General features: G+C 43.7%; 1 protein-coding gene across 5 annotated transcripts; it reads left to right on the top strand.

The window, feature by feature from the left end:
• SUSD3 (sushi domain containing 3) lies at nucleotides 1–27150 on the top strand. 5 transcript variants are annotated; one of them, XM_088171744.1, is made up of 6 exons: nucleotides 342–1231; nucleotides 12690–12839; nucleotides 14882–15070; nucleotides 17334–17481; nucleotides 20308–20475; nucleotides 26750–27150. In XM_088171744.1, exons 2-6 carry the CDS (start codon nucleotides 12818–12820, stop codon nucleotides 26961–26963), a joined length of 741 nt encoding a protein of 246 aa, XP_088027870.1. In that variant the 5' UTR covers nucleotides 342–1231; nucleotides 12690–12817; the 3' UTR covers nucleotides 26964–27150. The 5 variants fall into 5 exon arrangements, with proteins under 5 accessions (XP_088027869.1, XP_088027870.1, XP_088027871.1 ...); XM_088171745.1 differs by lacking the exon at nucleotides 342–1231 and adding an exon at nucleotides 13073–13131 and having other exon boundaries at nucleotides 10815–12839; XM_088171743.1 differs by lacking the exons at nucleotides 342–1231; nucleotides 12690–12839 and adding an exon at nucleotides 1–304.
• Nucleotides 27151–27999: the final 849 nt, after the last annotated feature.

The raw sequence follows: 27999 nt of genomic DNA, 5'->3' as shown, positions 1-27999 counted from the left end.
GCCTCGGGTGTCGTGAGGAGCCGCGGGACGGGGGCCCGGCGGGGCTCCCCGAGGCGGGCGGTGACTTGCCGAGCTGCTCCCCCCGGCCCGGCCCCTCGGAGGCGGATGCGGGCACGGCCCACCTGCCGGGCGGCTCGGCTCGGCTCGGCTCGGCTCGGCTCGGCTCGGCTCGGCTCGGCTCGGCTCGGCTCGGCTCGGCTCGGCTCGGCTCGGCTCGACATGCCCGCAGCCACTGGGCCCGGGCTGGACGCGCCGCGCACCTCCGCGCTAGGGCGGGACAGCGGCGGCCCCCGCGGATACACAGGTACGAGGGTGGTCTCGCATTGTTCCTCGCACAAGTTCCCTCCTGCGTCGCACCGGAGGGAAGATGCCAGCGGTGGTAGCACCAGAGCCCGGTCAGGGTGCAAGGATCCCTCCCACATAGGGACGCTGGGTGACCGGAGGAGGATGCGGTACCCCCGGACAGAGGTGTTGTTGTATGTGCCCGGGAAAGGGGCACACTGAAGTTCTCGGGCACGCAGCGATGTGTATCCCGGAGTCGTCCCGGAGCCACCCCGGGCAGAGGGGGGGTCCAGGCGGGTCCCGGCGACCCTGGGACAGCTCTGCCGGGGCTGCACTCGGGGCGCCGAGCGGGGCCAGTCCTGGGCACACAGCACACAGCAGCCCCACTCCAGAGCCTCCGAGCGGCTCACCCGGTGGCTGCTGGAGCCCTGGGGAAGGTAATTGCTCCCGAAGAGGAGGCGCTGCGATGAGTGATAGAAGTTTGGTGTTCAGTCGCTGGGATGGCCGCGGGCACGAGGGACGAGTGCATGGGGGCAAGGGAGAATGTCTGGCAAGGATGGAAGGTGCAAGTTCTCAGAGACATCGCTGCTGGGGACATGTCACCAGGCTGGGAAGGAAATGAAGATATGGAATGTGGTAAAACATTGAAGGTTAGAATGAGAAACCAATCAAAACTTTTTTCTTCTTCCCTTGAGTTTTGTTACTCAATTCGATTGCATAGACCATAACATCCTTTCAAAACCTCTTTGGCTTAAGTGGGTTCAATAATTTGCGAGTAATGCGAGGTGACAAAGTGTTTGAACTGATGGGACATGTCCACTGCACAGGGCTGTAGCGTTGGTGAGCGTCTGGGCCTGGAGGGAGCAGAGCCATGGTCTGGACCTACTGGCCCGGGCAGCAGGAGATTACTTGCTCCCAGCCACAGCCACCTCTGGAGTCTGGAAGCAAGGTGAGATGGAAGAAATCTGGAGCTTGGTGCTTGCTGCTTGCTGGGATTTCTTCCTCTGTTCTTCAGATCATGGGGCAGATGGACTTTTCCCTGTCTTCAGTGCAAGCAAGGCTGAGTGCTCCTTGCACTGGAAGGAGAAGGGACTTCCTTCTCATGTGGAGCCCATTCTCTCATATCCTTGTGATTTATTTGGCTCGTGAAGTTCTAACAGACTTCATTAATGATCTGATTTTGTTGTGCCTATAGAAATTAGCAAATGTATTTTGACTACTAGCATAGCGATGCTTCAAATTGTATCATCTGAATGAGCTTGACTGTTTAATTTGAATTTAATAGAGCAGTTAATTTGAAAATGTGAAACAAGTTCTGGGGAACGTGCTTAGAGAATTGACTCAAACCCAAGTGTAGACCCTGTTGCTCTAGCCTAATAGTGTTGCTATTTATTGACTTTTATCTTCTTTAAAATCATGTATATTTGGCTGCTTTTATATGTTGTGTCAAAGTCTTGTGGGGCTGGGTTTGTCCACACTCAAAGGAGTTTTGGTACTGGCATGTCCTGTGTTACACTCAGCCCTTCTGATTCTGTATAGGCTAATCCTGCTCTGTGTAGATCTGTGGCAAAACAGCTAGAAATGCCAGTCTGCCAAAAAAATATTTGGTGTTCAAATTAGAAATCTACCTTCAGTTGATCTCTTGGATGTCTATAGACCTGTCTCTTCTCAGCCATGTCTGCAGCCAGAACAACAAAGACTGTTTTTTCCAAGCCAACTACACCAAAGCTGTGGAGCAGGATCTCTCAGTAAGGTGCTAAACTGGAATATGTTGAGTCAGGGTTCGGCTGTACTCACGAAGCTGCTGCATTGGCTGTAGGACCAGCAATGATGCTTGTGCACACCGGATTTTGCCAGACTTTAGCTGGGTGTTTGCTCTACATGCTTTTCATGCTCTTCATGGTCTTCACCCTCTCTGCTACTTCATGGGGCTTTGCCATGGTGTAATTCCACCTTCACGAACACCCATTTGGAAATAGCAATGTATTGAGTCAGGTGGATGTACTGCTGGCAACCCTAAACAGTTTAGATAGCTAAAATGATGGCGGTTTATATAATTTTAAATTAAACTCTTGTTCATTTAAATGTGGACATGTTATTTATACATCAATGTTTACTGTCAATTGTTGTATAGTATTTATACAGTATCTTTCATGGCATCATGTGATCCTTTTTGATGCTGAGTGCCCCCTTACATTATTTCAGACCATGAGCAATAAGGTGATAATTAAGATTTGCACAGATAAACTCCCTCACATGTTCCTTTTGAGAGGATGAAAAAAAAGTGGCAGGATTTCCATTTGAATTAATCCATGAATAAGAGAGAAATTAAAGGAAGTTCCTTAGTACAGCCCTGATGCCTGTAGTACTTAGGGGGTCTTAGAGATTCCTGAGACACAGCTGTGAGATTCAAACACCCTGTTCTTTTCCTGGTCTTGCCTTCTTTTGAAGGACTGATAGGAGCAGAGAGAACGATCCCACCCTGTATTTGGGGTGGGTCAGCAGTGTGCTTCTTGAGGAGCTGTGGGAGCCTGGCTTACCCCGAGGGAACTCCAGCAAATGTGCAGGGCAGGAGCATGGGGCAGGGGAAGAGCATAGCAAATGTCTGGAGCTGAGAAGAAGCCTTCTGTACTGTGGCTGTTGTGCTGTCACAGCGGCATTTACAGCGTTGCTGCCGTGCTGCGGTAGTGTTCTGTGGACACTCATCGACCAGCGCTTGCCAGGCTCGGTAAATTCTCTGGAAAAGCCTCTGCGATTCTGAAAGGCTTGTGTCAGGTGACCTGAGCACTCTCCTGCCCTATGGGAATGGCCATGGAGCAGGATGCTGTCGCCAGCCCGTGCCACTGAGGTACTCGTGCCTCTGAAGTTGCCCAAATCATACCAGGGGCTTTTGGGTGAAACAGGAAAAAGAGGAAGGAGCACAAAGGCATATCATTATTTTTAGTCCTTATGTTGCTGAAGTGGGAGGCTCTAGCCCTCTGTTTTTCCAGGGTGGTACTTTTTTTTTTTTTGCTGTGGTTCCTCTAATTCCTCAACCCTCCTGTTGCTCTTTCAGACCAGGCAGCACATACTTCTGTCAACATAGAGATGCATCGACAAATGCATCAGTGCAGTTACAGACAGAGGGACAATAAATGCAGGATCCGGCAGAAACACTCATTATAACAGGTTATAAATTGGTAGGTCTCACTGCTGGGCTGTTGTCTGTAGTCATTTTTCTGCCTTATCCCTCCACCTTCCAGACCAGGGAAGGGGAGAGGTTTCATAAGGTGGGAAGTGCTGGAGGCTTCAGTGAATGCTCCATTCAGACCTAGTTGTGGAAGGAATTATCTAGCAGACAGCACTGAAAGAAAGGGATGGGGTCTCTGGCTTAGAACAGATAAAAGCTGCGGTTTGCTAGAGGATAGGAGAGGGACAGCACGTATTGGCTCAGTTGTAGCCTGAATGTTGGTGGCCATGGTGGGATGCTGGTACCAGGGTGGATGTACCTTGGGTGTGGCTTTAGTTGTCTCGTCTTTTGTTGTGAGCAACTTCATTTTTTCTGAGGTGAGTTTCCCTGGCAGTGCAGAAACTGAAATTATGTTACTAAGAACTAGCAGTCGCTCTTCCAGGACAGAAAAAACAAAGTTGTTCTTCAAAGCCGGGAGCACTGCTGCTCTGCAGAACGGATGCATGGAATTTTATCACCTTGTCCCTGCGATCCTCAGATGTGGTTCTGGTTTTGGGCTGCAGAAGAAAACATGGATCCCAAATTTCTATTTCCACGGGGCAGAATTTGGAATATATGGGCTTGTAATTTCTCCAGGGTTATTTCTCCTTTCTTGTTCTCCCATGAGTTCAAAGTCAAACTTTGTGTTAAGCAATGTAAAAGAAGTGACAGTTGCAGAATGTCAGCTAATTGGCTTTATCTCCTGTACTGCAAGGTGTTAATCTGGGTGGTTAGGCATTTGCACCAGGCATTTGTTACTGCTTTGAGGGAAGGATTTTTGTGCTTGTCATTAAAGCTCTAGAACAGTACAAAACAGAGAAGGGAGTTACTGGGTTTTCTGAGTCCTCCACAGTGCAAGATTGTTCCCTGTGGTATTCTCCAGTGCTTCATCCTAGCTACTCTGAAATTACCTAGACTGGAGAGACAGATTTTTAGTAGACGTCTGAATTTCAGCTAGTGAAAGATGAGCTGAATACTTTGGCTCCAAAACACTGAAATTTAAAAGATCACAAGTCAGTCTTAAAACACAGAAGCACCCCAATGACAGTGGTTAACCCAGCATTTTCTGGGTGGTGTGGCGTGGTATATTTTAAAGGGCAAAACCACTGCCAGTTTTGCTGTTCCCACTGTGGCAGAGCGAGGACATCCTTGGACCTTTCCTCTGGAAAAGCAGAACATCTCCAAACATCTCTGCAATTCAACAGCATAGAGATTTGTAACTAGGCTGGAATTGACATGATTTTGCTTATTAATCATGATTACCACTGACTTTTTATGTGCACTGTAGAGTCTTGCCTTCAATATTGAGATGGAGACAAGCAAACACATAGGACAATTGATAGTTTTCATATAGGCGTTTTATTGACATGCTATCTTTGAAATGCAGCTGCAGATGAGCTAGCATGTTATTCTAAAGAGCAGTTTTGACTGGCTGAGTGGATCAGGATTGGCAGAGGGGTGATTTTGCAGTCTGCGTGAACGTCTGCCTCTCACTGGGTTGTCAGATTGCAGAGAAAAATGCAGAAGTTGCAGAATGAGCAACTGCTCCCCAAAATAAATCAATTCCTGTGTCTGCTGAGGGTCTCGGGGATGGGGTTGAGCTGGTGCCTGTGTTACAAGTGAGCCTTTGCAGCAGAGCAGAGCCCCTGTGCCCCAGCAGCATCTTTAGGGGGGGTCTGTAGCTGCTGGGGTGGTCAGCGCTCACAGCTACCTCAGCCCAAATTGGACTGGTGGTGGCTGGTAGAAGCAGTGTTGGGGAAAGGGATGGGTTAACTGCTTGCCTTTCCTCCAACAGACCTGGGAGAGATGATTCCATTATTATTTCTGGGATGAAATAAAGCCAGTCACAATGCTGCTCATGTATTCCAGACTCCTAAGCAGAGTAGCTTTGATTGGGAATGGATTTGAGGAGAAGTGAAAATGCGGACAGAAGTTGAGTAGGGTGAAGGAGTGGTGTACAAAATTCCCTGAGTGTATGTGCGGGCTGGGAACAGTGTGTGGGAGGATGACTTGGCCTGTGAGAGCTCAGAGAGGCGCAAAGGGCAAGTTTTGGGGTTTGGTTTTTCCTGTTCAGAAGAGCAGAAATTTGAGCCATTGTGTAAAAGCAGAATTACAACCAGGAAGGTTTCTGTCACAGCCACAGTTATTTCCAAGATCTTTGCTAGCTGATTGGGTCAAAAGAGGCATCTGGACTGGACACAAGGGTTCTGCTTTGCTTTAAGAAGCAGTGCCCATGAAACCGGGGCAGTTTTGCACAGGCAAGAGAGCTCTGGTGTTTGGCCCATTATTGTTAATACTTGCAGAAATTTAGATTTGGACTAAGGTTTTCATTCCTTTTAATCTGTTTCAGACCAGAAGCTGAATTCTCAGGTGTAGCCCTGAGTTCCCTGGCCATGTACAAAGGAAGGGCAAGGACATGGGGACACGTCTTCTGCTCTGCTCTCCCGAGCTGCTTGTTATTCTGTGCACAACTCACCTGCAATCATTGACTTTTTAAATGGGAAAAAGCAAACACAATGTGCTGGTTCCCTGTCCTTATACTGGCACTCCTGTCAATCTTTGTGCCATGTTGCACCAATTCCTGTGTGCAGGGAGGCCGAAAGCAGATGTGTTTATTGACTTGTGTTGTTAATCATTGCTGTGCCCGAGCACTTTCTGGTAGGATGCTGCATGGCTCTCACTGAGCAGTTTGCAGGTTGCTGGTGGCTGTGGCCAGGCTGCTGGCTGCATGTCCCTCTGCATGAAGCTCAGGATAGGAAAGCAAAACTCTGTCAGGAAAAGAACCAACCATGAGAGAAGAAAAATAAAAAGTGATAAAATCACAGAGAAGGGTTTTAAATCTGGTTGTTGGTTTCTCAGGCCATGAATGACTTCTATCACCATAATAAAAGACATTGCTAACTTTTTCAGACTGTGTCTAAATCAATTATTCACAGAAATTTTTGCTGACAGTTGTGGATGCCAGGTCACAGCTCTGCAGTGTGCATTTCACAGCTTAATGCTGCAAACCAAAGACAGGAGCAGCTTCATATTGCTCTTGGGAAAAAGTTAGGGAAGCCGAAGTGGGCCAGGGGGAGGGAATGCAGGTAAGGTCTGTAGCATTCAGGCTCGTTTTGCTTAAGAGTGGTTGAAAATTCCCCAGGAAAATTTAAAAATCTGTATTCCATCATCTGTTTTAAAACAGGAAAGTAGTTTAAAAGAGAAAAGGTTGAAAAGTTTCTATATTCTTTATAAATCAGTTCTTTGTGGAAATGCAAATTCTATGTTTTAAGCTTTTTGCAAAAAAATTAATACATAACCATCAAGTAGCATGCAGGTCTGGTCCACCTAAAATTTCGTATTGAGGGTGGATTTTTTTTAATGATTGAAGTGTTTTTTGTCAAGCTCTGGACCCTTCCTCCTTGATGATTTTTTTTGGTCAAGGTAAGTCAGTGCAATGTGGCCCTAGCAGTGGGGATTTCTGACACCCATAGAAGCTGTGCCCAGTCTGGCAAGTGTTGTGCATAAGCGAGACGTCACCGGCCACATTGTCCAGGCACATCTGCTCTTATCGGCCCTGTTCAGTAACCCAGCATATGCATGTCGCTGTGGACAAGCCAGATCAAAGAGCTGGTGCAGGCAGATAACCCAGAACCAGGCAAGGCAAATATGCAGCCGTGCTGAGCTCTGTGTCCTGCAACACCCATAGCAGTGGAGGAGATTGGAGCATGCTGAGGGTGGGCAGTAGACACGCAGGGACGCTGTCCTTCCTCCAGCGATGCTGCAAAAAGCTTCCCATGGGGCAGCCCACAACCTCTGTTCTGTCCACTTTTCTGGTGGGGAATCCTCCATCCTTCCTCTATCCATGGTTCCTAACAGACATGTGCTTTCCCTTGAGGAAAACATGTGGGGTTTCTTTTGGTTTCTCCAGTGGCTGGCTTTCCTATAGCTAGTGGATCACTTTGCACCGTCTGTAGAAATGTTACAATTGTTTAATGAATGAGAGATTATTCATGAGTACTGGGGAAAAAATAATGGTGAAAATTGAAATTATAAACATACAGACTTCACTGGCCCAATGAAGGACACCAACAAGGATGTGCCCACCAAAACCTGTCTGAAAACAGAGAGATATGGTTGCAGAGGGAAAGTGCACACTTGTCCTGGGACTCCCATGGTACAGGTGCCGTGGTGACCTGAGAGAATGGTAAAGCCATGGCACATGATGCCCAGAGAAGCTGTGGCTGCCTCTGGATCCCGGGAAGTGTCCAAGGCCAGGTTGGACTGGGCTTGAAGCAACCTGGACTAGTGGAAGGTGTCTCTGCCCAAGGCAGGGGATGGAATGGGATGAGCTTAAAGGGTCCTTCCAACCCAAACCATTCTGTAATTCCATTAAAGCAATGCTGCCCAAAACGTGATGGATGTGGGAGTCTCAGCACCTGAACCTTTGCATGTTGTAAATTACGTATGCTGAAAAATCAGTTTTACCTACAAAACAGACCACAGAATAAAATAAAGGAAGTGTGTAGGAGTGAGCCTGGGGTATCTCTTATAACAGAGGTGGGAGCAGAGAGCTTATTTGAGCATGGATGTGTAAATCTCTTCAAATACCTTTTTGCTCTCCTTCTTAATTGCGTGGAAATTATGTATTAATGGGAGAACAAGCTTTTCTGAAAAAGTATTTTTACCAGTGTTTAATGGTGGCCTGTAAAAATCATCAGACATTGGGTTCCCTCTATCACACTTTAAAAAATAATTTTATCAATCGAAACACAGAATGTTTATGGGGAATATTTTCATTCGGAAATGCTGATATGAGGCAGGTGCCACACATTAACAAGCTGCATTTCTTTTGTCAGGTAATGTGCTGTGACAGATATGTTCCTTAGGTATCTGTAAGTTTTACCCTGTGCTGTTGTCCAGATATTCCTCTATGCGACTGACCCAGAGGAACAGTCCTGTGGCTGCTGTTCAGTTCTTGCAGGTCTCCATCAGAATCTGGGGTGTGAAGCTCCTGGAGCAGTGGTGGTCAAGCCTGGCCCTGTTCCTGAGGTGGTCCTTGCAGTGATGGGTGTGCAGAGGACTGTTTTGGTGCACATGGTTTGTGCCACACCTGAACCTCCAAAGCTTCCTCCAGGGAATAGCTTCATAGAACCATACCTGTGTGTTGGAAGGCAGACAGGTCTGTAAGAGCTTTCCAGCATCTCCACAGCAGCTTCCGGGCACTGCAGCACAGCTGGGGACCTTGGTTAATCTCTGCAGCTTCTATAGCCTGGGTCTCACTCTGCTGTTTTACTGTAGGTCTGGTGTCATGTACTAATTTCTTTAAATGCCATGCCAGCACCTGGATTTTCTTGTGTGAGGATCAGATCTTGGCTATTTGTTGGTTTAAAAGCTCAGCCCTGGCAGGACTCGAGGCCAGCTCTGCAAGGAAGCAAAGGCATGGTGGTGAAGAGACCAGCGCCAGGGCCAGTTTCACTCTATACAAGATGCTTTGCTACATGTGCTTTATTTCATGTTTCACTTCTAGCTGCTTTTCTTTTGCTTTTTAACACAAGCACACTGAGCTCTCCTCAGTGCTCTTCTGTGAGATTGCTGTGGATGCTTAACATGCTTGTGATTTTCAGGGACAATTTCTGAGGTGTACTTCTGTAGGAAAGAGACTTCCAGCAATATCAGTGTGTTTATTTTCTACAGGTTTCTTGGTTTGAAAGACAGGTGTTAGTTAAGAAAGGCATGAGCTTCTCTTGAAATGGACAATGTAAACCCTCTTGCTTCAAATTATTATAATTTTGAAATTAAGGAGCTCTCAGGCAAAGATATGGGAATAGGAATAACAGTTCTTTACTAGGAAAAACTTTAAATAAAAATACAGTAATGAGAAAAAAACCTAAACCAACCAACCAGAAAACAACAACAAAAGAAAACCGAACAAAAAAACCCAAACAAACCCAAAATACTGACAGTCAGAATACAACCACCCCATCAGAGTGGTGGCTGCAGTCCTCCTGGGGTGACAGATGTGCTCCTGTAGAAGGTGCAGTTTTCCTCCAAAGGTCCAGTGATGATGTAGAAGGGTCTGGTTTTCTTCTGGAATCCATTGGAAAAAGGCTGCTCTGATGTTCCAAATCTCAGATTTTATCTGGGTAGGAAATGCTTGGCTCCTCCCCCTGGCTGGAGCCTCTCCCAATGGGATTATGTGATTTTATCAGTCATGCAGTGGGACTCAATGGCCCATTAACAGAAGATACCTCCTTAGAGGAAGGATGGGTTGTGGAAAAGATAAAGAACAGTGTCCCACCTGCTTTTAATAAATGGCCCATTAACAGAAGATATCTGCCTCGGAGATAAGGATCAGTGCCCGACCTTGTTTCAAGGGATGTTAATAGAATACATACTTTTGGTTACATCCTGCTTTGCAAGCTAAGACAACAGGCTTGATAGAGCCTGGTGTTCTCTTGCTTTCTGGCATCTAGTTATTCCAAAGTGTCTTAATGGTATTAAATCGCCAGCAATAAGCAATGCAAAGGGGTGACCTTTGTGTGTCTGGGAATAATGAAGTGAAGACACAGATCGCTCTCTTTCTGCAGAAACCAAGTGGCAGCCTTGTTAACATGCGTCCAGGTAATTACTTCTTTAGTTTAGATCATTTTGGTAGATACTTATGCAATACATTTGATTTTTAGTCACTGTTTTGCTGTGGAAGGAGCACAGGAAATGTTTACCAGGCTGGCATGCCTGCGTTGCTCTCTCATTTCTTTTTTCTTATCAGCAAAACACAAACCCACAGCTTTCAGACAGTGAAACCATATGGTTCCTCTTTTTGATGAATTGGTTTTGCAATACAGATAATCTTGGCTGTCCATGAGAAGAGATATTTTGGATTATTTTAATTCTTGCATTATTCTCTATTTATCACTGCATGGAAATTATGTATGTGTTTATTTCTGAAACCAGACGTTGTAGTGAATTAAGAGTTTATGGAGAACACTGTGCTTTAGTATCTATTTTGAGGACAGTTATTATTTGTCATATGCAACAACCCGTTTGTTATGCCAGTGCCATTCTGCACTGCCAGACAGCAGGATCAGATTCAGAGATTTTCTGAACACTGGATATCCTCTCAGTGGGAGGCCAAGCTGAGAATTGCATTTGTATAAATCAGCTCCTGCTCTACGTAAAGCTGCAGAAATAGCTGCAGAAACAGGAATCATAGAATGTAGAATCACAGAAGCTTTTGGGTTGGAAGGAACTGTAAAGCCCATCCATTGTCGCCCCTGACATGGGCAGGGACACCTTCTGCTGGGCACTGCCAGGGATCCAGGGGCAGCCACAGCTGCTCTGGGCACCCTGTACCAGGGCCTCCCCACCCTCACACACAGGAATTTCTTCCTAATATCTGTTGGGAAGGATGAATTAGGAAAACCTTATAAATACGAGTGCCTAGCAAAAGACTTTGAGAATATGGAAAATATAAGCAAAATAGAAATGGTAGCAATTTTCGACTGTGTGGCTGAAAGCAACTGAATGCCTGAAGGCCCCTTTGTTTAGATAATGTTAGATGCTGCAGAAATAAACTGTAAACTTTAAGACCAGAATAAAGAGAGCGCCTGAGTTTGTCCTGACCGTCCCAAGGCAGAGATTCCTACAAATATCCCATCTAAATCTGCCTTGCTTCAGCCATTCCTTGTGCCCTGTCCCTCCAGCCCTTGTCCAAAGTCCCTTTCCAGCTCTCCTGTAGCCCCTTTAGGCCCTGGAAGGGGCTCTAAGGTCTCCCAAGAGCCTTCTCTTCTCCAAGCTGAACAGTGCCAGTGCTTCCACCCTGTCTTCAGAGCAGAGGGCCTCCAGCTCTCTAATTAGGGGATTTATTCCATTTTACAGTTTTTCAGTTTTACATTTCTGGGTGCCAACAGTTATGCAAACCAAGACCTGAATATGACATTTTCTAGATATTTATAAAATACAAATCAAAATGTAAATCTGGTCAACACAAATGGTAGTGTTTTACCAGGTGGCAATGCAGACACCAGTCTCAGTTGAAAACAAAAATAATTATATTAATAAAAACAATAATAAAATTCTTGATTGTAGTAGATTTAGTTTGATAAACATGCCTGAAGAGTATTCAAAAAAGAAGTCTATATGGAACATCTGCTTATATAAGGATAGAAGTTTACTTAAACATGACTCTTTGGAGATATAAGGGTAAAATTAACCCAACAGAAAAGTGAATGACATGGCTAACTGTGAAAACATTACAGGTTTAATAGTTAAGGACACTAGAGCATGCCAGAGGGTTTTCCAAACGCATTTTTATAAGACAATGGATGATTAAAATTAGGGCAAATTTTATGAAGAGAAGCTAAATGTCAGCTTGGATGAAATTCAAAAAAATCATTCTGGCAAAACTTCATCTGGGCATTTCAATAAAAGCATCTGTGAAAAGCAAAAAGCAGTGACACATTTAAGTTTTTTACTTTAGTGAGAAGAAATGGTGTTGAGAAGCTCCTTAAAGAAGAACAGCATTTCTCCTCTGCACAAGTGCAAGTACTTGAAGTTGTTGATGAACTTTCAGCTGAAGTATAGAAGGTTTTGGAGGTGTAGATCTCATTGAGAGGTGCCTCTGTGGGTCCGGCCCTGTTACATTCAAATGGGAATGATCCTCTGGGCATGATCCGTGATGCTATTGCAGCCCAAGGCAAACCGGGGATGCTGGCTAGTAGACATTTCTGTAGAGCTCAAGTGGAGCAAAAATATTTTAAAGCCCACAGCTAAGGAGTGATGCTGCCAAGGTCACTGCCATTGAGAGGTTTAATGACTTGGCAGACGCAATTGTGGACAAGGACGAGGCAGGGAAGGTTCAAAACACCCCAGCAGCTACAGCTGCACATGTTACTCAGGATGGTCAATGCTGGATTAAATGAAATATGTCTTGAAAGAAAGGATCCAGTGCCAAATTATTTGTTCTTTGGAGAACAAAGAGTGAACAAATGAGTCCAGATAAACTGGCAGGTGTACTGAATGCCTCTACTGAGGCTGCATGTGGTGGCCCAGCAGGTGTGCATCAAGTCCAGTTCAGCTCTGCTTAGTTTTTTGCATCTTGTGCAGTTACAAGAGTTACCAATGTGAACTCTAAGAATATGGTTTGATCTCTAAAAATAGCCTTGAAATTGTAAAATGCCAAAAAAAAAAATCGATATGTAAAATCTTTATTTTGCAGTTTAGGACAGTGTTTTCTCATGGTAAGCCGCAGAGTGATTAAAACGAAAAGAAAAGCTGAAACTCGTAACACTCATCTGGAGTAAGAAGGAAAATTGTCCAGTACATCCTGTGTGTTCCAGGAATGGGATGTGGACGGGCAGGACAAGAGGTGAGGAGAAACCAGTCCTACAGAAAATATCTGCTCTCGTTGAGGCCAGTTGCTGCCATAGTGACTGGCTGAAAGAAGTGGTAAAGCAAACAGAAATAATCTGCATGGAATAAAAGAGCTATGGTTTTAAAAGCTAGTGCTTGGTGCATATTTACTCAGTAGATTAGCCCAGTAATTGTCACTGGGACTTCTGTTTCATCTTTTGCTGAGATTCCTATGGGTTTGTTTTCCAGGTACAGGGACTTTAAGAGCATGAATTGAAGACAGATAGGTGGGATGCCTGCCTCCTGTGGTATGAACTAGGGGCTTAACAACAATTAGTGACATGGGGGGAGTTTTAGCATTAAAAATAAAATAGATTTGCTAACAACATGTGGTTCTGTCAGGATGTTCTCATGGAGAGTGTAATTTCTTTTTGCCTGTAGATGTGGAAAATATATTTTCCTCTTTTGATATTTTTGTGTGTGTCATCATAGCGCTTGCAGCACTATGCCTCTGAGTCTTCTCAAGTCATTTGGAGATCTAGTGGAAAATATGGAACTTAGGCTCTGATGCAGAAGCAGTGCTGTTATTTTGTAAATGTTAAAAAAACCAAGTTTCTAGATTCTGTCAATGAATGTGTACCAACCCATAAAAAGTATTTGTTACCTTTGAAGTTATCTAGATGTTATATGTTGTCTTAATGACCTGACATTGAAAGTTTTGTTTAAAATGACTGTGTACAAGGAATATTGTGACAATAAAACTTAGTGTATGCAGTTAGTGGCTAACATTAGGTGGCCTAGGGGAGAACAGCTCCATGGCTCAAAGAGCAGCTGTATCAACAACGAAGTAATAGAAAAGCAGAATGATCAAAAATGTATTAAAAATTAATGATTTACTGTAAAGCAGAGTTTGTCACTTGAAAAGGGAGATAAGTTATGAATGTATGTTTTTCTATGCTCCTCCCTTTGGTTCTGACCCCCTTGGCCCCTTTCAGCCAAGCCAAACAGAGGTGCAATGCTTATAAAGAAGTTTTGGTCAGATCATGCCAAGATGCTACCAAGTAGGCTGAACTGCATGATCAGTCCAGTAGATCTTGGAAATTTGCATGGGGGAAGACACGTAATGAATACTCCCAGCCAGCCTGAGTACTAAATTAATCAGAATCCAACAACACAGGGACCCATAGGGGACCCTGACACTCAAAAATTATTTTTTAGTGGTTTTAGTGTTCAGCGTGTACCAGTCTGAGCAGATACTATCACAACATCAGTTGCTCTGTGCTGGGGATGAGGGCAGAGGAGTTGTTGAATGGCACTGATGGAGGGTGGCCATGGGATGGTGCTTGGCAGAGCAGCCAGCATCGGCCACCCCGAGGTCTGGTATTTGTTTTGACCATTAACTGTGACTGATTTACAGCCTGGTCTCAATAAAACCTCTGTGGACCTTCACTGTTGGCAGTGGTGATAGCATTGAAAACACATAATCGCAGAATTATTATATGCAGGTGCTTTATTGAAGAGCTCTCGGAATCAGGGGTGCAGACCCAAATCTGACTCCAACATGGATCTGAGATGAACATGTTTTTATACCCTTTTTGTTATATATTAATTATATATATAATATATTATATAATAATTCTATATTAATTATTAAACCCATATTGTTCTATGGTATACATTGATCTTATCCAAGCATGTGTTCTTGTAATTTTCATTAGGTCCCCCCAAATATTCTTTCTCATGATTCTTGTTACAATTACATCGTTTCTCATGATTCTTATTACGATTAAACAATAATCATATTCAGTTATCAAAAATTGTTGCATTTAACAATCATATCATTTATCATATGATGATTACGCAGGTGTAACTTCACATGATCTAGAAAAACAAAGCTCAATATTCATTCCCAGGGCCTAGTTCCCTTTCCCAGGCCTACCAGACCCAATCTTCCTTTCTATCCCCCTGAATCTATTGTATGCGATTCCCATGATTTTTAGAAACATTTTAACCCTATGCTATCAGCTGTGCTGCATTGTATCTGTGTTTGCTCTGCAGGGCAGTGCAGCCGCCTCCTACCGCCCCAGCTTGGCTCTCTCCAGGTCCTTCATGGCAACGGCACCGATGTGGGAACAGTGGTCACATTCCAGTGCTCCGCCGAGCACCAGCTGGAGGGATCAGGCATTGTCACCTGCGTTTGGAAAGGGAACAGCACACAGTGGACAGCCGGAGTGCCCTCCTGCAAGCGTAAGGTTCTTCCCTCCATCTGGGATGCGGGGCAGTCGTTTTGCCCTGCCTATCCTGCAGTGTTAGGATTCATTCTAGATATCTGTGCAAAGAAAAAGACAAATTCAGTTTTCTTAAAGGTTGCCCCACTGATGGTAATTCCACTGCATATGTGTTCTGACATGCCATTATCACGACACAGAAAAGACTGTTGGATTCATCCCTGATCTCATGTTACTGATAGCACCTGGAATAACTGTGGCTCTAGCTAAACAGTATGCTTCTTTAGGGAATGTATGGGTGTTTCCGTTTAGAGACAGGTTTAGGAGGAAAACACTCTGGAAGGAGTGTTTCCTCTAAAAAAGGATTCCAACAATCCCTTTCCACCAATAAGAAATGAATACTAGTGGATAAAAGTGGAAAAAACTCCAACCGTTTATTGACAAACAGACTGCCCACACAGCATGGGAAAAAAGGTAAATAAATGCTAGATATTGAACTGTCAGACCTTAACACACACTCCACCCTCTCCTCCCTCCCACCTGGAAAAAAAAACAAAAAAAAAACGCCAGGGAAAGAAAAAAACCCACAACAGCCGGCAGCCAGCTGGGGAGAAAGATGGCACCAGCTCCTGTGTCTCAGGGAAAAAACCAAAAGGTTCATGCAGCAGCTCAGGCAAACAAATGGGAGCCCGGACAATGTCTGGTGTTAGTCCCCTGTCTAGAGGTGAAGCAGGTGTGCCCTCCCCAGCTCGAGCTTTTTCCCAGGTCTGGGGCCGAAACAGAGAGCCCCTCTCATCCGCCAGTGATTCTTCTCCTGCCACTTGTTCTCGCTGATCTCGGACCAAAACCGAACTGTCCAATTCACCTCGAAAAGCCACTGAAGGATTGCTGCTGTGGCCTCTCCAAGCCTATAGAAAGGAAAAAAACCCAAATTTCCTCCTGGGCTAATAAAAACCCCCCAAACTAGCCAAGCAAAACCCAGACTACACCACACCCTCAGACACTGGGGGCAGTGAGACTTTGAAAGAGCCCAACAAAGGGCCCTAAGGCTCCCTTGGACCCACCTTAAAGATACAGCACTCATTTTGGGGCATAAAGCAGAAGATCAGGGAATAGAACGTCATCATAAATTACCCCAACACCATGAGAATGACCAACTGATGTGCAAGCGTATTTGAGAACCTGTCACCTGGCAGTCTTTTCTGACAATGTTTTTCCTGTAAAAGAAACACTGATATTTTTTAACAATTCTTGGTTGTTGCGTGTGGGAAAGTTACCATATAGAGAAATAGTGTCTGAATGGCAACAGCATTAGCTACCTTTTAGCTGTGTTCCTACTTGTTTATTACAAGGTTGTTACTAGTTTGACCAGAAGTAGACCGAAGCAAAACTTGGTTCCTCTGAGCTTTGAGGTGCCTCAGACTTGGTGTAATTTTGAATCCCCAGTGGATACATTGCTCTTACAGACACTTGGTGCTCTCTCACACACTCAGGTATTCTTATCTCTTGTTTGGAGATCCCATTAAAAAAAAAAGAGAGAAATCCTTCCCCCAGAGGCTGCAGAGATATAATGTTTTGTGTGGAGCTCAGCTGAAACACTTGTGATGCTGGTCATTGTGACACTGGGAGAACTAGATGACTTTTGAAGCAAGACATGCTTAGTGCTCCAAGGGAGTTGGCAGAGATCTGCATTAATTGTGCCACACCACATTCCCACTCCTCCTTTTGTCTGAATCACTCACTTCCAGCATCAGATCCCTGCAAACACTCAGCCCTGTAGGTCACTTCTTCCATCCTGCATCCTTCCCCAAACAGAGGAAAACCTGTTGCTTAATGCCTGCCAAGGAGGATGTAATTACATGGAACTGTCCTTGCTCCAAATAGCTTCTTTAAGCCCACTTACCCCTGTTAGTATTAGTTTTTAAAGCTTCATTCCGTGCTAATAAAGGAGTCTGCAGCTCATCTGCTTTTGATCTGCTGACAGAGTTGTGCTTTTAAGCTACTGCAGTGCTAAGGACACTGTGTTTAATTAATTGCAGTGGTGAAATGCATGTGAACAATTCGTTAGTAACTTATAAACAGGAGATTTTTACATAGTCCAGTTTGAGGCTTGCATAGGTCTAAGCTGAAGCCAAGGTACTCCGGTGTCTTCACACATAGTAATGTGAAAGCCCTCACTGAGCAGAAGCATGAAGTGGGTAGGTTTCAGCATGGTTTAATGAAAATTAAAAGATAAATTTTGGACTGATCTTAGAAACATTTCTGTGTTTGCTTTGCTGCAGCCATATCAAAATACGAGACTTTTGGCTTTAAGGTCGCAGTGATTGCCTCCATTGTGAGCTGTGCTGTCATTCTGCTGATGTCCATGGCTTTCTTAACTTGCTGTCTGATCAAGTGTGTGAAGAAAAGTGAGAGGAGGGGAACTCAAAGGTATGTCAAGAGAACAGTTTTAATAAGAGTGTAAGAGTGTACATCATATGGACCCCATTGCTGTGATAACAAGTGCTTCAAAGGATTTGCTGCTTGCAGCACTGCAATGATGTTAATTACTTAAAATCCTTAATTTGTAGATCAGGCTGTAGGCACAGAAAGACTTAGAATTCCAGAGTATTTGAATACCTGATGCCTGTTAATATCAGATAACCTCAACAGGCCTGGACAGATTTGGGTTTGCCCAGGATTATGCAGAAGCTGAACACACAAGTTTGATTTTCTGGCACAGCTTTTCTTTCCCCAAGTTATTGAAGATTGGCAGTGTTTCCCTTTCTTCTTTTTTCTTTCCTTTATTCCTTTCTTTCTTTGAACACTGCTGGGAAATGGCATCTTCCTGTGTCAGAGCCATCCAAGCCCTCACCATCTGCAGAGCATACTCAAAGCTGTCCCAGCATGGGGCTGGAAGGATGGAGGATTTTGTCTCCTGGCTTGGAGCACAAATCACTGGATTATAAACAGGAATAGGAAGAAGGAGAATTTTAAATCCTGTCCATTATAAGATCTCAGTGTGGATAGTGTCAGCAGCAGCACATTTGCCTGTAAGGCTGGAGTCCTTGTTGCGCACAAGAGCATCTACCTACAGTCACTGCTGCAGAAAGCTTTCCATGGGAACTTGGTTTCCCTCTTATGGAAAACCAAGAGGTTTTCTTGCTGGTTACTCCCACCAGGCCCTCCAGTGGAGTGGAGGGAGACTGGGGAAGACAATAGTGAAGGTTTCTGTGTGGAGCTGTGCTTTATCTGAAGCTGCATGGGAACCAGCTGAAGGGGGAACTTCTGTCATTTGAAATCCAAGTGTAGCCAAAATAAATTTACTGTTTCTCTTGAAAGATTGCTTGTGTCAAAAAATGAAAGTCTTTAGTGTCAGTCATAATATTAGTTTTTTACTGGTAGTGTGAAATAAGTTGCTTTGAAATAAAAGGTTAATTGACATTTTTGGAATTGCCGCTTTTCTTTTTGATAAGACTATTCCTATCAGAGTCCTTGTTTTTAATTTTTTTTAAATGAAGTTCTCTAAAAGCTAGCCATTCCCATTATTGTGATGACTTGCTATTTTTCTCTTACATAAGAAAAGCCTTTCACACTGGACATTAGGACCTGATTCTGTCATCAGGCTGTAAAATTATTCCTTTTGCGGAGACCTTCTCAGTTCCCTGCTGCCCCTGTGCGCCTTTCTCTGTCTTTTGAAGGAGCTGCTCCGTCCCACTGGCAACAGAACTCAGCTCGAAGGAGAAACCTGGGGCAATGCAGGCATTGTGTGTCTTATCCCTTCTGTCAGAAAGAACTAAAGTAATGTACAAACTGTCCATGTCATGGGAGAAAAAGTAACATAACCCTGTGTGAAACTTGTCACATGCAGTGGCACCATCTCTGTTGGTGATTTAGGTGGAAAAGTGGATTGACTTCTGGATGCACAAAGCATTAATCTGACAAAAAGCTGCAGGCTTGATAACTGAATACAAAATGAGAACTCTTGAGGGGAAAATAGTGAAATGTCTCTTAGACCGTATCTGAAAGGCGAGGTAATCTGTACCTATGGAGCAGAGAGGATGTCCTCACCTTGCCTGCACTTCTGATGTCTGCCTATGTTCTTCTTTTGGCTCTTAGTTGGTAACCTGAGAAATCACCTCTGCCTACAAACCAGCCTTGCATGGTGTCTAATGATCTTTGAAGTGCCATCTTGTGTTTAATAGAATCATAGAATCATTAGGATTGGAAAAGACCCTTTAGTTAAACTGTCAACACAGCACTACCACCATGTTCACAACTAAACTGCCACACTCACATATGTTTTGAAGAGAAAAAGGACAAAGGCTGCTGAACGTCCTCCCACCATTCAGCCTCCTCACAGATCTTGTTCCACTGAGGGAGGGTAGTTGCTGTTTTTTTTTGGAAAGAGCAGGATTGCATCCCAAGAAGAGAGAAACGGCACCCAAATCAGCATTGCCAGTTCTCACAGTTTAATCTTGTCCCATTAGCCAGTGAGAGTGTCTGTGGTTCTTAGACTTCTTTTAAAAACAAGAAAAGAAATTGTGGATTTTGTTTCTTGCCTCAGAGTTGCAGAGAGCAGCATGAAAACAGACCTGAGCTGTTCCAAAAGAGAATTCTGACAGTGAGGGAATATGCCCTGTGCTTAACAAAGACAACATTATCTGTCCCCTCCCTTTTTAAGTCAGTATCTTTTCCACCTGCCTGGTGATTTTGGAAACCTTAAGAATAGCAGTGATGAAAAGGGTAACAGATTTTTTTTTCTGAAATAATTTATCCCATAAAATGGAGATGATCTGAAGTCTTTTCATACACAACAGGATGTGGCCTGATGTCACCAATGAAGGTCCATGAGAACACTGACACATCATCCCACCTTATATAACTTTTCTTATTACATGTAGTCTGGAAAAACACTGAATAAAATGGACATATTTCTTAGAGGTTTGTTCCTTTGAACTATGCACTGGTGCTTATAAGAAAATTGCTCTCATTTTCTTGTTTGCTTGCTTGTTTTTGAGGACTGCTGGACAGAACTTAAAATAGCATGATTTTGCACAATAATATTTATACTATTGAAGAAGTCCCTATCTTAGAGTGTTACTTAAGTCTCTACAAGTTTGGCTTATGCATGAACTTCAGCATGTGTTTAAGTGCTTTCTTCAGTAAACCTGGAGTGAGATTTAAACTTTAGAAAGTCAGGTCTGTGGTCAGATAACAGCTCAGCTGTACAGCCATATATTACAATACTGTTTCTACTGCTTGGTATATTCACAGAGAAATGCAGCTGTGGTACCAGCTAAGGACTGAAGAACTAGAGCACATGCAAGCTGCTTACTTTGGTTTTAAGGGAAGAAACAATAGCAACAACAATAAAAAACTCAGGAATACATCTGTATTTGGTGACATGACTAACATGGCATATGATAACCAAGGCTTCTACAGGTAAGGCTGTTAAAATATATTATGTTTGAATGAGGTGATGCAATCCTGGCTAATCTCTAACGAGAGCTAAAAGCAGCTATGAGAGCAGGAGTATCCACCTGTGCACCCTTAGCCAAAAGTCTGGCTGTTTTACATATGGAGAGCGGGTACTGCTTCTAATCAGAGACGGAAGTGTTATTAAAGGTGATTCTGAATAAAACTGTCCTAGAATTGCTCTTGGAACAGATGTGATCCTTCCTTATTTATATATTTTTCCCTCTTTCCACTTGAATAAAAGCTGTTTAATCAAGTAATTAGTAAAACATGCTGATTACTATTCTTTAATTTCATAAAATGAATTGAGTGCAAGGTGAGATGTGGGAATTCTGCTAACAGAATTCTCTAAACCTGTGGGTGTTGCTGCGGTGATGAAGCTGTTACAGCATTGATTGTCCAAAGAAATAAATACAGACATGGTTGGAAAACAGCTGCAAAACTGAGGGCAGGCAGTCCCAAAAGAAAGATTCCGTATATTTCTGCATATCCATGGTCAAGAGCAAACCAAAAGAGAATTTAACCAAGACTCCTCAGGGAACGTTCAGGCTTGACATAAGTAAGCATTTTGGGGTGGTCAAACCCTGGAACAGGGTCCTGGAAAGGGGGTCGGTGTTGGTGGCCCAAACTGGTATTGCTCAAGGGGCATTTGGACAGTGCCCTTAATAATGAGCTTTATTTTTTGGTCGCCCTGAAGGGGTCATGCAGTTGGACCCAATGATCCTTATGAGTCCCTTCCAACTGAAATATTACAGTCTAGTGTATTGTAGTTTACTGCACCCTATCCTACTCTATTCTATCCTACCCTACCCTATCCTCTTCTTGTGTTAAGGTTTCAGACATTTGGTGGAGTTGCCCAATGCATCATGAGATATCCAAGCACAGCAGCAAATCCTACTTAGTTTTCCTAGGCAGGAGCTGTCTGAAGAAGCACAGGGATGAATCCTTTCCTCCCTGCCTTTTCCAGGGCTGTGGTATACACTGTTTTCTGCAACCCAGCCATGAGAAGTGGTTCTGCAGCCCACTTAGAAGGGGGAGTTGAGATGAGTACTGCCCATGTCTGACAAGGGAGGGGGTGTAGGCCTGACAAATTCAGTCACTTTTACAATAGCCTTCTCTTTTCTTAAAGAAAACTGTTCTGCTGCTTCTTGTAGCATATGAAGTATCTGGAAGAGTATGAACTCCTCCACCCTTAAAGAAGACTCTCTTGAGTATATCTTAATTTATTTTTTACAAGAAAAGCATGTAGGTCATCCTACCTTTCAGACATAATTGAATAGATTTAGAGATTAACATTTTGCCTCAGTACTTTAGGATCAAAATACTGTAAGAAGAGATAAAATAAAAAGCCAATTCTTTCAGATAAGGCAATGTAAGATAAACATTCAATTCTTTCAGGAAGGTAAGGTATTTGTTAAGGTTTACAGACTAATTTAGGATTAAAACACTAATCAGTTAAAGAGGTACTTTAGTATGCTGACGAGATAATTTTGGCTGCAATGAGGTGACACAATGTGAGTGCAGAATGCTGATGTGTAGAAGTTATAAATAACAGAGAAGCCTAGCTATGTAACGGTGAGGGCTCCACTGTGCTGTTCTGGACCTGGCTGCCACAAAATGAGAACTTTTCCCCCTCATGTTTGAAGCATAGAACAAACATAATGAATATGTAGTTTTTCAGGGAAACATCGAATTTTAGTGGCAACTGCTTGAATTATGATGAGCCTCATTCTGACTGCTTTGCAGGTTGAACAAATTGATTTAAAACGATAAGAAATATGTGTACAAATACCCAGAATCATTAACTATAGAGTGCAGTCACTCCAGATGCCACCTCTTTCATTTGGATATAAAGAATCATAATGAGGATGAACATACCAATTTTTAGCAGAAGGTCTTATATGCATGAGCTGCAAGTATTTACAGCATATTTGCTCTCTTATATTATTGAAAACACTAAATAATGTTCAGCGGGGAAAAACAAGTTACAGATCATGGGCTGCTGGGAGGGAGGAGTTTCCCCAACGTTGCTTCTCAGAAATGCAGAGTAGCAGAGATAGCAGTTTTCTCTGTTGTGAAGAGGTTTGAGCCAGATTAGCTGAAAACAAGGGTTTATGTCTAGGGAAGGGAGATTAGCTGCAGCCCTGGGCCAAGGAGTTAGAGGAGAACAATGTCCATGAGCAGTCCAAAGCAGTCCCCAGGAGGATTGCTGGGTAGAGGGTTTGTCAGCATGTTGGGAATGGCTCTCACAACCTGACTGCAAGATGTACCAGGATGTGTTATTTTTGAGTCAATTATTTTCTGATGAAGAATAATACTTGACCCTGCAGTAACTGTTCTCTGCAGCACTTGCTTGGGCACCCACCACCCAAGACAAACAGTCCTCTTCCATCCCAGCAAGCAGCCATGTGGGGAGCTAGGATCAGGCAGCTGCCAGAGAAGGCAGGTTGTGTCCTGCCCCGAGACAGGCGCAGGATGAAATATCAGCAAAGAGAAATTTAATGGCAGCTGTCCTTCCACTGTGCCAGTTGCTGGTAGTGTTTGAGAGATGGAGGTAAGGGTCACTGAGACATTTTGTTAAAGAAATGAGTGTCCAAAAGAAGAGTGGGGTTAGCTTAATGCCAGCAGGGGCTGTGCTTACCCACTGCTCAGGGCCAGTTGTAGCTGCTCCCCAGGTAAAGGTGCTCCAGGGCTTGACAACTCTCCCTGTGAAGAATTTTTTCCCAATATCCAACCTGAGCCTCCCCCAGACTGACAGGGCTTAAAAAGTGCCTTCAGTTTTCAGCAAGTAGGCAAAGATTCACATCAAAACTAATCATCAGCCTCAGCAGAGCTGCTGCTCTAGGAAAACAGGTTTAAAATACAGGATGAAGAAATGCAAATAAGCAATTGATCTGATAAACATCTTTGCCAGTTTTTAAATCTATAAATAATTTTCCTGTCCTGCTGTAATGTACATCAATTAAATTTTAAGTATCCATGCAGGGAGGGGGCAGTCTTGTGCTTGTTTAAGTAGTTTGTAGCATTTTTACTTGTTCTGTAAGTGAACCTATCAGTTCCATAAAAAATATAAAGAAATGCAAGCGTTCTGTGCCAGAAATGGGAGCCTGAATCCAATTGGAACCAGTTTTGGTCTGGCAAAATATGCACAACCTAGTGTCACATTGTGAGAGCAAACAGCAAACCCTTCTGGCATGAAGAGACGTTAAAGAATCAAGCACTCCTCTTTTGGAACCTATTTATATATCAGCATGTGTAGAAGATACTCTCCCAGGAGCAGCACAGATAGCCAGTGTAAAGAAAATGCTGAGAAAGCTCATTTAAGTTTGTATCAGCTTCCTAGTGATGGTCAGAAATAGCCACACCTTAGCTCTGTTGCTTTGTTTTTCAGTGTAAAAGTCCTGTAACCTGTCCTGGAATAGATACTCTGACTCAAGGCACGTGCTGATTTTTTGTAAGAGAGAACTGATGATCCAGCATTTTTCACACTCGGGAGAACTGAATGTAGCTGTACACTAACTCCTTTTCCTTCTCAATCAGTTAAGATGACAACCAGAAGAAAAGTAGTCCAGCTCAAAAATGCAGTCTAAAGAGAATCAAATAAATTTGATGTGGGTTTTTTGGTCTAATGTGGAAGCATTTGGAAGAAGTTGGGCAATCGAGATTTGGACTGTTTAGAGGTGAATTATTTTTCACAGCTCTAAGTCAAGTTATAAAACATTCTCTATGAAGCAGCTGATCTGACTTCAGGAGCGAATCAAATGGAAAAGGCCATGTCTCAATATGCTTAAAGTCCTCCTTTCAGCTTTTCACACATCTGGAGCATATTACCAAGAAGAAAAAAAATCCTTCTGCAGAGAAGGAGGCTGGTATGTTCCCACAGAAGATATTTTTAGTAACTGAAATTTTTGTACCAGACCCCTTTTGTGACTACGAGATGCTTTACCATTGCACCTGGCAAAAAGCAAATAAGGGCAATCCAACAACAAAGAATTGCAACTGAAAAGGTTTTGTAGAAAATCCCAAAGCCAGCATGCTATTAGGAGAGGTCGCTCAGCATTTTCAGCATCACTGTGGGGTTTAATACTGCATCACATAGAGCATCCAGTGAAGGGGCTGCAAATGACAAATGACTTGTTTGATACAATTGTATCGAATTGATACAGGAAATGTTTGATTGCATGGAACCAAGGACTGAAGGGGAGGAAATCCAGCATAGGAGAGGGGCAGATTTCCTTTCCTTGCGTTTCCCTGCTTTTCCTTGTGACTGGTCCAGCCTTGAGCTTCTTTATTCATAGAATTGGATTTTTTGTTTGTTTTTTTTTCCTCTTGTTTTTCCTGTGCTCTGTGTTCCCCACCTTTTAAGAGGCTTAGATCTTCTCAGTACCTTTTGACACGCAGGTTTCAAAGAAAGCTGAGACAGGGGAATTGAGCTGTGGTTTCACCTTGGGGCCCTGTTAGAAGGGTAGGATAAACTGGCTTTTAAGTTACACCCATTTCTGAATTTCAATCTTAATTGTCATCACAGAGCTCGAAGGGGGCACGTACAGCAACATGTGCTTTTAATAGGGCTGCTATTATTGTTTTCATAATGCTTTCCTGATTACCCTAGGGTCTTGTGCAAAGCCACCAAGCATACAGCAACAAAAAAAATCCCCTCCCATCCTCTAGTATACAAGCTGTTTTGAGAGGCAGTGCCAGCACCAGGCAGCCTTGTGGCTGCATTCTCACACGTCTTGGATGGCCTGTTAACAGTGATTTCCCTTCAGCAAGGAACAGCTCTCACACAGAAAAATATTCTTGTGAATCCTCTAAATCCCATTGACAAATGCTGTGATGGCTGTTCTTCTCCCCTGATGGGACCTCCAGATTTTATCAGTCAGATAGAGGCTGCCCTTGTCAAATGCATAATGCACTTGGCTGTGCAGCACCCAGGGTAGGATTATATTTCCAGGTAAGGGTACAGAGAAGGGTTCTGATCCTCTTGTTGTGATGTTTTGAAGTAGCCCAGTTGGGAACTGGAGTTAAGGAAAGTTGAAGTGCTTGAAAAAACAGTCACACTTATTCAGGACAAAGTACCAAGGATGAGAGCACAAACTGAGGACTGTGTCCGACAGAAGGCCATGCACACAGAGCAAAGCCCACTGCATGCACAGTTGTCCCTTGTGACACTGCAACCCTCTAAATAGCTCTTCTCAGCCTCTGCTGAGGTGAAACCCCACTGGCTTCACTGTCCTCTGATGTCCTCAGGGTTTGATCTATTGCAGGGAAGAGAGGTGCCTAGTGTCTCATCCTACACTTATAGAATCACATCATCATGGAATGGTTTGGATGGAAAGAGTCCTTAAAGACTATCTCATTCCAACTTTTGCCATGAGCTGGGACACTTTCCACTGTCCCAGGGTGCTCCAAGCCCCTGTGTCCAACCTGGCCTTGGACACTGTCAGGGATCCAGGGGCAGACCCAGCTCCTTTGGGCACCCTGTGCCAGCACATGTCAGTGAAAGCCTAACAGTTCCTGAAGTGGGAGAAACTGGTTGCTAAGCCACAAGTACATTTCTTCTCCAAGTATAGTTTTACCCAGTTTGGATTCCTGAGTTGGTGGTAGACTATGGGTAATTGCAGTGTTTCACAACATACAGCTTTATAGGGGAAGACATCAGAGTGGGATGACTTCTGCCCAGTGAACTGCATTTATTGCTCTATAACCAGAATACCTAGACTTGAGCTGAAATCCGGGCAGGGCAACGTGCAAAGACTTTTTTTTTTCAAAGGTTGTTTTGCTGGCCCATGCAAAACTTTGTTCCAGTCCTCTGTGTATGTGCTGCTTTTATTTGATTGTTATTTTGACCTTTGACTACCACCTCAAGAAGATGGAACTGAGTTTCTTATACTATAAAAAAATAAATACATGCACAACAGCAAATATCTCAGATTTTCTTTTGGCAGTGAGGTGTGCAGCATTACCCCATGTAGCTTCTGTTCCCTGATGTCAGGTCACAGGGGTGCTCAGTGTTCAGTTGCTACCCAGCAAAAAGGTCCTTGAGGTCTTGTTGAGGCTTTTACAGAGACACAATTATTTGCCCCACTGCTACCAACTGGTTTTGGTGCTGAGAGAAGAAATTCACTATGTTACAGCACAAGTAATTTGTGAAACACCTGATATGCCAATAAAATGCACAAATTCTGTATCTTCGCCAGAATTAATGGAACAGAAATAACTTTTCCCTTTGTGATTATAGGTCCCAGGAAGAGTGGACTCAGGATGTCGTAGTTCCTGGGTGTTGCAAAGACAACAGTCACCTGCTGAAGGTAGCCAAGAGCAGTGGTGCGCTTGGGACACATGCAGTACCAAGACACAACGCTGCACTGCAGACAGTGAACTCCATACACTTTGTTGAAGTCTACAGTCATAAGGATAGTTACAACAAACCAACCTGCCAGATACCTGGATAGCTGGCGTCTGACATGCAGCTGCTTCTCTGGACCAAAATGAAATTTTCATAGAAATATGTGCCTTAAAGACAACATAGAAAATTCATTATTCATATGAATTATAAGTTTTCTATATTCCAAGATGGTTATTTAACAGAAATGCTTCAAGGTCTGATACAAATAAAGGTATGAATGTTGGAGCTGTCAATCCAGAGCTGTTCTCTGCAGTGTGCTGTGCAGTGTGACTATGGCAAAAGCATCATGTCCTTCTGCACAGCTAGAGAGGTGGTACCCAGTTTGCCTCATACGAAGTTGCTGATAATAATTATACACCCTCAGATTCCAATTTTCTCTGAACCAGTGGGTTTTGTAAGAATTTCAGAGTGAGACGTCCTCCATATTTTTACAAAGTAGCATGATAGAACTACAAAAAAATTTGGTTTTAATTAAATCCCCCATTGTTTTGTATCAGGAAGGTCTTTAATTCATCTGCTCTGCGTTTAGAGATCATGTGAGACTGGGTGCAGCAAAGACCCATCTGCTGGTCTGCCAGCCTGTGGGAGAGATGGCATATGGAGGGATGTGGTGTCATGCTGTGGCACACCTTGGACTCCCACCAGTGACCTCCCGTAGCGTCTACAGGTGTCCCAGTGCCAGAGCAGCTGGTGTGCAGGTGAGGACAGCAGTGCAGCCTTGCTGGAGCAGCCAGTTTGGGATTGCTGCAGCATTGTCCCTTATGAGAGCTCTCTAAATGAAGGGCTGAAGTAGCTTTTGAAAGCCTGCCTTCTTTGCCTATTGTTAATCTGTTCATCATGTGAGGAAACAAGGTGGGTTTTTTTCTTGTTTTGTCCCTTTTGAGGGTATTGAGGGCCTGGCCCTTAGAAAATGGGAAAGGGGAAAGTCTAACTTTAATAACAGGAGAGAAGAGAACCTTAAAAGTACCAGAATGGAAGGGTTTCTCTGATCCCCAGAAGTGTAGAACAAATAGTTAAACAATTCCTTCACAAAGAAGATACATCTCAACCAAGGATTAAAAACAGTTATAGGCATGGGAGGA

The sequence above is a fragment of the Sturnus vulgaris genome, chromosome 11, assembly GCF_052056855.1.
Source record: "Sturnus vulgaris isolate bStuVul1 chromosome 11, bStuVul1.hap1, whole genome shotgun sequence".
Lineage (NCBI taxonomy): Eukaryota > Metazoa > Chordata > Aves > Passeriformes > Sturnidae > Sturnus > Sturnus vulgaris.
The sequence above is the reverse complement of the archived record's forward strand: the minus strand, read 5'-3'. Positions and strand labels throughout refer to the sequence as shown.